Source organism: Panthera tigris, chromosome B1 (genome assembly GCF_018350195.1).
Source record: "Panthera tigris isolate Pti1 chromosome B1, P.tigris_Pti1_mat1.1, whole genome shotgun sequence".
In the NCBI taxonomy this organism is placed as follows: Eukaryota; Metazoa; Chordata; class Mammalia; order Carnivora; family Felidae; genus Panthera; species Panthera tigris.
This window is the reverse complement of record NC_056663.1, coordinates 64563607-64574342: the sequence shown is the minus strand read 5'-3', so window position 1 is coordinate 64574342 and position 10736 is coordinate 64563607. Positions and strand designations below refer to the sequence as shown.

Genomic DNA, 10736 nt, shown 5'->3' with positions numbered 1-10736 from the left:
CAAAACAGACCTTATTCTTACCGAAGGCAACAGTTTTATGGAGCATTTATTTTAATACCATATAAAGAAAACATTGAAATGTTTTAAAAGGTTTGCTCATTTCCTGATTTTTAAATGGATTACTGCTTTTGACTGATCTTGGAAGAGGAGAGAAAGAAAGAAAGAAAGAAAGAAAGAAAGAAAGAAAGAAAGAAAGAAAGAAAAAAGAAAGGAAGAAAGAAATCACAAATTTATAATGTGGGCATACTTACATACTATATATACTCTCACATCATAAATTTAAATTATTAGAATGTTTCACCTCAAAATTGTTTTACTAGGTTTTAGTTACAAAGTTAAGTTGCAGATTAATTACATAGTTGCTTTAAAATTTAAATTCCTCATCATCTGACAGTCATTTGAGTTCACAAAACTGTCACTTGGAAAAAAATTCAACAGGGAATTGATGTGATGATATATTATATATGTTAATTGTTTTAATTTTTAATTTTAGAGAGAGTGTGCACAAGCAGTGGGGAGGGAGGGGGGTGGAGAGAATCTCAAGCAGGCTTCCCGCTCAGCATGGATCCCGATGTGGGGCTCCATCCCACAATCCTGGGATCATGATCTAAGCCAAAATCAAGAGTCAGATGCTTGACTAACTGAGCCACTCAGGTGCCTCTGTGCATGTTAATTTTTTACCTTTAACTTTACTGGTGATCATCTAGGGGTGACTGATAAGAATTTTGGAAGCAGGAGGAAAAAAATCATCTTTTTTTGTTTTCTTAATGTCATGCCTCTTGTGAGGAGTACAAATTGATATGTCCTAAAGTAAGAATTTAATAAGGAGGGAGATCCCTTTTGTCTCCTAAAAGAATAGTGTAGTGTATTGTTTAGACTTAAAGGCAGGTTAACTTTTATTTCTTTAAGTATGAGGTATCATTATAACATGCAATTTATAAATGTCCTAAGGTAAAAGTTAAAAACTAAAATAAATAAATACATTCATGTGTTTACCAAAATACTGTATAATAATGTTCATAGCAGCGCTACTTTATAGCCTTGAACTAAAAACAAACCCAATGTTTGTCAATAATTTAAAGATATAAATATCCTGTGGTATATCCATGATTTGTAATACTGTCCAGCAGAGAAATTGAATGAATGTCAAGTACAGTTAACAATACGGAAAATTCCATAAGCACAATGTTCAGGAAATGAAACCAGATATAAAATAGTACACACTGTAATATAACATTTACATAAAGTTCAAAAACAGGTAAAAGTAATCTGTGGAGCTAGAAGTTAAAATAGTGGTTCCTCTGAAGAGAAAGAAGAAACAACACATGGGCGGGGGCAAGAACGTGGCTTCTGTAATGCTGCTATAATTCTTCACTCAGTGTGAGCTAGAAGAATGTTTCCACTTTGTGGAAATTCACTGAACTGTGCACTTATGATTTGTGCACTTTTTTGATTGGATACTATACATCAAAACAGTTTGTTAATTTTTTAAATAAAAATGTACATGGAAGGATTTAAAGTACCTTAAAACCTTGGGTTGCAAATAACTTGTTCTATGAGTATACCTCAAGATGAGCAAACATTTTTAATAAATTTGAATTTGATAAATGAGCAATGTTTTGCAATACAAGTAGTACATGTTGCTGAACGTCCCATGATTACAACTGAGCCAATGGTTGTTCTCTTTCCCTCTCACCCTGCAGGATTGTGGGTGATCATCAATGCAATGCTACATTTCCGTGAAATTCTCAAAAGGAGGCAAAAGCAAGTGTCATTGGAAAGGTTCCTTGTTAGAGTTCCATGAAAAGACAAAGATTCCATTGAGCTGGTAGATAGCAGTGATTAGTGATAGCAAAAGTCCTCCTACACAATAACCCTCCTCCTCCTCTTGGCTGCCTCACACCAGCCACAAAGGTTTTCAAAGGTAAGTGCAGGTTAATTTGTTTATTTTTCTTTATATTTTATATTTTATGTATTATTTTGTATTAAATTACAGTATTGTAATCATTTTTATATGAATCTTTTTGGGTTGTGGAATGAATCATCTGAGTTTCCATTATTTATTATGGGGAAATTCACTTTGACACACAAGTGCTTTGGATTACAAGCATGTTTCTGGAATGAATTATGCACCTAATCCGAGGTTTTACTGTATATGAAAACAATACCATTTATGTGTGAGTGGGTTGGTGTAAACAGAAGCTAAAGTGTTCTAACATCCTTGCATTGTCTAGAGAGAGTGAAACTACCAATTAACCAAATGCCCCTATTTTCAAATGACTTGTACAGCTGGTTGAGTTAGGTGGCTCTTAATGTAATTAATGTCTATTATTTATTTGGTCTCAATCTCTTACCTAAAGAGTAGATGCTATCAGAATAGTTCAGGGAGTGGTATTTAGTGCAGGTGAAAATTTGAAATGAAAGTATACTTTTTAGGGTTTTGGGAATAGATTACTATATACTCAGTAGTTTTCAGAGGATGACTAACTTGGGCCAAGGGTAACTTTTCTATTCTGCTGTCAAACCTTTTGTATATAAATGGAGCTCTAACACTTCAATGCTACAATAAGAATAGAGCAGTAGATACAGTCCTAAAGAGTCAGATATCTGTAAGGCCAAGAGACAAAAAGACAAGACATCAGCTTAGCAGCATCTGGGTACCGAGGGAGGTTCCCATAAGTGTTTCTTCGATGTACAGATGACCCTGTCTCCTGAACTGACGAGAAAGCTCAGGTACCACACTATAGCTATTTGTTGTGTTTTATTTTTACAAAATCTCTGTTTATACTGAATAAAAAATCTATTTAAATCAGAAACATAATTCAGGAGGGGAAATAAAAAAGAAATGAGATAGGTATAATGGAACTTAGGAACCAGTTTTAGAAACAAAACAAGTGACATTCTCTTTCTGGAGAGTAAGTTTCCTCATCTGAGAAAATGGAGATAATAATAAAATACATATTTCAAGATTACTGCGAGAATCATATGAAACACATAACTTTAAAATCAGGCTTGGGGCGCCTGGGTGGCTCAGTTGGTTAAGCATCCGACTTCAGCTCAGGTCATGATCTCATGGTTCGTGATTTCAAGCCTCAAGTCGGGCTCTGTGCTGATAGGTCAGAGCCTGGAGCCTGCTTCGGATTCTGTCTCCCTCTCTCTCTGCCCCTCCCCCACGCATGCTCTTTCTCTCTCTCTCTCTCAAAAATAAATAAACACTAAAAAAAAATTTAAAAAAATAAAATCAGCCTCCACGACATACTAGCTATGTTACGTTGAGCAAGTTATGCACACATAAGCTCTCTCCACTTTAGCTTTCTCATCTGTGAGATAAGAATATAGTAGAATTTATCATTCATGGAGTAATTTTCTTTTGAACACGTTAGTATAAATAGTGTGATGTACACACACATGTGAGTGTATATGTCCATATGTGTGTGTGTCCACTTATTTTCACCTACATGTATGGGATGCTTAGTTTGCTTTTGAAGTACACTAATGCATAATCCATACCACAATCCATTTGTTAATAACATATGGTTATTCAAATAACTTTTCATTGGTGAAATACATTGTATTTAAGATAATGGGCTTGACCATAAATTTTATGCATATTGCTCTCCCTTTGAAGGTATGAGATATAAGGATCTGGAAAAGTCAGCCATCTATCTTTCGGAGGAACAACACTCCACATCTAGAGCTCTGTGTCTTTCACTTTGCAGGGTACTCCTGATCCAACTAAATGATTGCTATTTCTCCTTTTGGAATATAATTGGTTCCAGAGCTGATCATCAGTACACTTTACAGTATAGTCCTTCTGGCAGGGTATCTTCTGATTAGTTCAACATTCATTCTTAGCAGTAGGTGCCCAGACTATGCTGGCTGTTAAATATTTAGAACTTCACTCTTACTCATGCCCAACTTGGAGCAAACATTTATCCAGTGAGCTTGTAACACTGCTTTACAATAGAGGGCTTACAACAACACACTGTGTGACTGGTTGTTTTTTTTTTTTTTTGACTTCTTGTAAATAAATGTGTATTTGTTGGATTTTGGTTTAACGGCTTGCATTTATTCCAACTTATGACATAGAGATAAGGTTGTCTAAATTTCAGAATACTTGCACACGTGAAATAAAGGTACATGTACAAAGCTGCATCGTCAGCCTTAACCACTTTCCAAACTCTGCAAACACAACCTTCCAGCCAAGTAAGAGCCACTTCTCCTCTTACCTCTTTTCTGGCCTAAAACTCTAGCTAGCAGTTGACGAGGCTGGGAGAAGGAACAGGGGAAAGGAAACCAAGCAAAGACAATAACCCGCCTTTCACTGAGAGTGAGCAGCTGCTAACTATGGCCCTTTGTTTGGGTGAAACGAAGCAAAAGAAAATGGAAGCATTGCTTAATAAGTATACACACACACACACACACACACACACACATATATGATATATTTTAATCACTGAATCCTGATTGGATTTTTATGATTTAAAATGATGATACCTAAATGTGGACAGGGATGTCATGGGATCTGTCCAACTTTCCATTCAGTGAGTCACAGTGAATTTACCCACACTGAACACTTTTAAAAGGGGCAGAGGGAAACAAAAATAAATTTTTTTTGAATTTAATCATAAATCCTTTTCATTCAATGTGCGTGATATAAACATATTTAAATATTATATTAAATTTATGTTATATAAAAATATTAAGAATTATGTTTCTTTTTATAACTGGTTTGATTAAGGTGACTCAACTCTTGTGTATATAATCATAAAATGGTTTTATTTTTTCATTAACTGTTGTCTATATTCTTTTTATTTATTTACTTATTTTGAGAGAGAGAGTGGGTGTGTGCCCGAAGATGGAAAGGGCAGAGAGTGAGGGAGAGAGAGGATCCCAAGCAGGCTGCACACTGTCAGTGTGGACCCTGACGTGGGGCTCAAACCCACAATTTTGAGGTCACGACCTGAGTCGAAATAAAGAGTCTGATGCTTCACTGACTGAGCCACCCATGTGCCTCTCATCTGTATTTTTTGAAACACCCCTTGTCTCTTTCCATTATAAGTAAGCACTTTTCATGCTATCTCTAACTAATTTCATAACACTTTCAGTCATTTTCACTTATTTAAACATCTTCCCCCATCACAGTAATATTTCAGGACCTCCTTTATGTATCACAATAGTAATAGCCACCAATACTTCTCAACCCTCCAAAACCAGACCCTCTCTGATTGCACCCTGTAGAATGTAGTAATTCCTGTACAGTTCAGTAAACATGGATAACTAAATATCTGCCAGTACCCCATATTATTATGACTTAAAAATCAGAAACATCGATCCTTTTACTTTTTCTTTAGAAAACTATTCTTTCCCCAAAAGGAACCCTCAAACTCCTAGGTGCTTAAGAGCCATTGCTGTATTTAAAAATTTAACCTTCTGATTTCTTCTTTTACTATCTGTAAGAAGGACTGCCGGCAGGCCTTCTCTAGTACAACCATAAGCAAGGCAGCTGTTGGCAGTCCTAGCTGTCCCTGGAATGGCAGTTGGCTCTCTTGAAAATCTAAAAGACCTTTTTCTAAGTGAATCAACAAATAGCAGACCAGAGGTAAGCCAATGATCATGGTGTTGATCAAAATCAAAACTGCATCTTCACAAGCGTTAGCAGTCGTCAAGGGTTAGCATCAGTTAGGACTATTCTCTACTAAGATTTCCATGGAGACTTAAAAGACCTCAGGATAGGGCCACCTGGCTGGCTGAGTTGGAAGAGCATGTGACTCTTGATCTTGGGGTTGTGAGTTCAAGCCTCACATTGGGTATCGAGATTACTTAAAAAATAAAATCTTAAGAAAAAGAAGATCTCGGGACAGATTCAAGGCTGGAACACATTCAAGGTAACAAAACTGGATTTGATTTCATTTTACCTGAAGAATTGTAGACATGAAATAAGAAGTTTCATCTCCTATATATTCTCTCTAGAGCTGATGGCCACTAATTGATGCCTTGTGGGACAGAACATTTGCAGGAACGATTCATAAAGGTTTCCCTGCCTTCCTATAAAAAAAATATTTCTGGTAGTCTCAAAGATCCCATTAGTCATTATAAAACAAAACAAAACAAAACAAAACAAAGCAAAAACCCACAAAAACCCCTGATCTATTGTCATTTTAAAAGGTGTGTTTATGCATGTAGGGTTGGAAACAGATCATTTTTCATCCCGCAGTTATGTTTAAGCCCTAAAAGCTGAAGCTCCTTCCCAGTATGTGCAAATTATAACAAGTAATTTTGCATTAGCAATTTATTTTGTTCTGTGTCTGCATCAGTGTTATCCCTAAACTTTGGAAAAATTAGGGATGGAGACTATTATTCAGTACCCCACTCATAGATATATGTAATATTTGATTGATGTTACTATATGGGAATGACTATATGGAAGATTCAGTTATAGATCCCAGGTGAGAAGCGCAATGAAATGGATTTGGGTTTTGGTGATAAGCGAGGGAATTTTTTTTTTCCCCTTATTTGTAGTTTCTAAATTTCCACAGTGGTCCTATAGCAACTCTTTATTTTTACAAAGTAATTTTTAAATCTTATGAAATAAAAGAGTAATTATCATGATCAATTTTCAAAAGAAGAAACTAGAACACGATCCAAGAAAAAAGGCACTAGTAAAATGAGCAGCCCCAGATCTCTCTGCTTCCTAGGTTAGTATTTTTTTTTATCTCTACCATACCTTCTAGAACAATTCCTGACACAAATTGGTGATGCCTCCAAGGAACTTAATAGGGGCACTTAATGAAAGCAATAAAAATACAGAATTAATCTGATATACCAGAGTAATTTTACATTTAGTTTTGGACCTCAGGTTTCCCTTCAGTTTATCTGATTGGCACTTTTTCCTTATATTCCAGCCAAATAATTTATGTTTTCAGAGCTAAAAGTAAGGAGCCTGCTTCAGAGATGTTTTTCTGCCCACACATTATTCTCTAGTGTTTTACCTAGAGCTTGGACCTTTTTCCAGGATTTCCGTGGGGGGACACGCCTCTTTCTGCTTCTGATTTAAACAAAATATCAAGGAGAAGCCAAATCATACATGCATGGCACAAACTAAATAAAGCTGATGGTTTTTCAATGCTTTATTACATTGATGTCAGTATCCTTACATGAGTATAATCAAGTTAGCAATCTGGTTTGGTCACTGACAAAAGGAAACATTTCTAAAACCTCACAGAACAGTGTAGGACACAAACGAAAACTAGTTATGCTTTCATCTCTTTATGGAACAGTCACCACATGCCATCCAGTACATCATATACACGTTTAGTGCTGCTCAACAGCTTCTAAATGGTAGAGGAGAGATGAGGCAGACATCAGAGGAAATTTTAAGGCAATTGCAGTCAAACATTATCCAGGAAGCTGCAGGTACAATAGCATTCCATGAAAGCTGGAACTTGCCTCAGAACCTGGACTATTGAAGTGTACAATTAAATTCTTTTTTTTTTTCTTTACTTACAAGGAAATTACATACATTTGCGAAACTGTTACCTCTATGTTGATTCTCAGTGCAGTTATTTGTAGTCTTCCAGAAAACTTTGTTTGAGGTGGTTGTTTTGTTTGCTATTCCTGTTACCCAAAATGTTATAAGCTACTTTAATGATTAAAAAATGAGAGCGACATCTGTATACACAGTGACAGTTTAATGTCTCTCTCTTAAAAAAACCACAATGGCATCGATATAAATGACGGTTTAGTAACAACAATCATGAATGTAATATAAAGATGCCAGTGTTTTAAGATCAAAGCAAAGCCAGCCAACAGACTAACTCTAAGAAATGAGCTATTTTAGTTCATTAAAGTATTTTTCACAGCCGCTATGATGTGTCTGGCACTGATACCAAACTTATCCAGCAATTCACCAGGTTTTCCACTTTGAGGCACTTCTGACACTGCCAGCTGATGAACAAGGATGTCAGGCTCTCTAGAGACAGCTGCACATACAGCTTCTCCAATGCCACCTTCCCGGTAGTGATCCTCCACTGTGATAACCCGGCCACCTGTAGCTCTTGCATTGGAGATGATGTTGGCAGCATCCAGGGGTTTAATGGTAAATGGGTCAATGACACGGATAGAAATACCTTGTTGAGAAAGACTGTCAGCAGCTGCTAAGGCTTCATGCAGAGTAACTCCAGCTCCAATAACTGTGACTTTGTCATTGACACTCTGGCGGATGACCTTGGCCTGCCCAATCTCAAAATTTTCTTGTGGGGTATAAATAACTGCAGTTTCTGGTTGGCTGGTCCGAATGAAGCACATTCCTTTGGTATTGGCAGCCAGATAAACAGCATACTCTGTTGAGACGGCATCACTTGGATAGAAAACGGTACAGTTGGGAATACTTCGGAACATGGCTAGATCCTCCAGGGCCACCTGGGAGGGTCCATCGTCACCAATGGATACCCCACAGTGGGAACCAATAAGATTGATATTGGTTTGAGATATGGCTCCCATCCTTATCTGATCGAATGCTCTGGCCAAAAAGGCAGCAAAGGTACTAACAAAAGCAATGGTTCGACCACGTGTGGCACAGCCTAGTGCCACACTCACCATGTTTTGCTCAGCAATAAAACACTCAATAAAATGCTCAGGGTGCTCTTTATTGAATATCTCAGAAAAGGTGGCGTTTTTTGTGTCACCATCCAGGACAATAACTCTTTCATTTGCGTGGCCCAGTTTTGCCAAAGCCAAACCACATGCTTTCCTAGTAGCTATCGTGTCACCAACTATATATTCAGGCAGACAGGTCATTTTTATATTGCTGATGCTGATTTGAGGTGAGTCTTCAATGGGAGGTTTTGGTATGAGATTCCTGTTGGTCTGTATCTGACTCTCAATTAATTTGATGATTGTATCTACTCTTTCTTTTGGCATCGGCTTTCCATGCCAATTTTCTGCATCCTCAATATCTGGAATACCCCGGCCCTTGAAGGTCTTTGCAACTATGGCAGTGGGCTTGTTCTTCACTTCAGCCGCTTGCCAAAATGCTTGGCATAATGCCTCCACATCATGGCCATCCACTAGGTAAGTATTCCACCCAAAGACTTCACAGCGATTCTGATAGATGTCTGTGCAGTGCTCAAGAGGCGTGGCTCCACTTTGTCCTAAGCGGTTCACGTCGAAGACTGCCACGAGATTGTCTAAATTGTAGTGAGAAGCAAAGGCCAAAGCCTCCCAGACAGAGCCTTCTGAGGATTCGCCATCCCCTATGAGGCAGAACACCCGGTAGCTGGCCTTGTCGAAGTACTTGCCAGTATAAGCCATTCCACACGCGGCACCTAATCCTTGCCCAAGTGATCCTGTTGCCACATCAACAAACAGCACTCTTGGGGTGGGATGTCCCTCCAAGTCACTGTGAATTTTCCTCAAGCTCAGCAAGTCAGATTCGCTGATGTTGCCCACCTCTGCCCAAGCGGCATAGAGGATTGGGGCAGCATGGCCCTTCGAGAGGATGAATCGGTCGTTGTCGGGATGTCCTGGGTCTGTCTGTTTATACCTCATGGTGTGGAAGAAGAGCACGGACATGATCTCGGCTGCACTGCAACATGAAGTGGGGTGGCCGGAGCCGGAGGCACATGTGGCCCTGATGGAATGGATTCGCAGGCGGTTGGCCACGTCCCGCAGCACCTGCACGGTGTTCCCATCAGGCTTGCAGTCGTTGGCCATGACGGTTAGCTCACCGGTCAGCTCAGGGCAAACGCTGCCTGCGCACCCCTCACCGTTATGTCACGTGACCGTCGCCCCTGGCCCCGCCTACTCCAGGAAGTGAGCTCCGCCAACGCAAGAGCCGCGGGAGGAGAGGCTTTGTCGCGAGACTCAGGGTCGCTGTGCACCTTTCTTCTTCCGCGCACGGCCGTGTCGTTCTGCACTCAATGGAATGTATTTTTATATTAATTGTGTCACTTAATGTTCAACATTATTAAAAATAATAAAATTTATTTATACCTTTCCTCCTGTTACAAATTCAAAAGGGATCATTCTCATTTCTATGTGTTATATGGAGAAATTTATGAGGCTGTGCTTTTCTTTTAATGCATTCTGCGTATATCCAAGATTTGTCCACTGCTTCACAGCTGGGTATTAATAGAAATGACCCAAAGTCGCTTTCAATATAGCCAATATGGTAACACTATGCCAACAAAGACTTTCTCAGAACAACTGAAAATTCTGTCTCCGACTCAGAGAAGTACAATGACTTATTTGGACAAAAGGTGCAGGAAGAACAAATTTAAAACCACTCAGTGGCAGAGTATCTAGTACCGCAATTTTCCCAATATACCCTAAAATGCTATAACCGTTACCATGAGTAATTGTTTTTTAAGTTTATTTATTTATTTTGAAAGATAGCACAAACAGTGGAAGAACAGAAAGGGAGAGAGAGAATCCTCCCCACTGTTAGCGTGGAGCGCGATGGGGTCCTTGAACTCACACATGGTGAAATCACGACCTGAGAGGAAGTCAGTCCCTGGCTTAACTGACTGAGCTACCCAGGCGCCCCACTTTGAGTAATTTTTAATATAAAACTAATTTACTTACATTGGTTATAAAACTAAATTTGTGACACAGAGCTCTTCTAGCAGGTGAGGGTCATTGTGTGTCATCAGAAAAACAAAAATAGGACATAATATCCCTTTTCATGCTGCCATAGTAACTATCTTGATTCTTGAGCAATAGTATTTGGCATTGAC

The 10736-nt window shown here is 38.6% G+C and overlaps 1 protein-coding gene across 1 annotated transcript; it reads right to left on the bottom strand.

Moving 5' to 3' along the window:
• Nucleotides 1-7112: 7112 nt before the first annotated feature.
• TKTL2 (transketolase like 2) lies at nt 7113-9776 on the bottom strand. The gene has a single exon (XM_007084228.3). The coding sequence runs from the start codon at nt 9712-9714 to the stop codon at nt 7837-7839; it is 1878 nt and encodes a 625-aa protein (XP_007084290.2). The 5' UTR covers nt 9715-9776; the 3' UTR covers nt 7113-7836.
• Between the last annotated feature and the right edge of the window lie 960 nt (nt 9777-10736).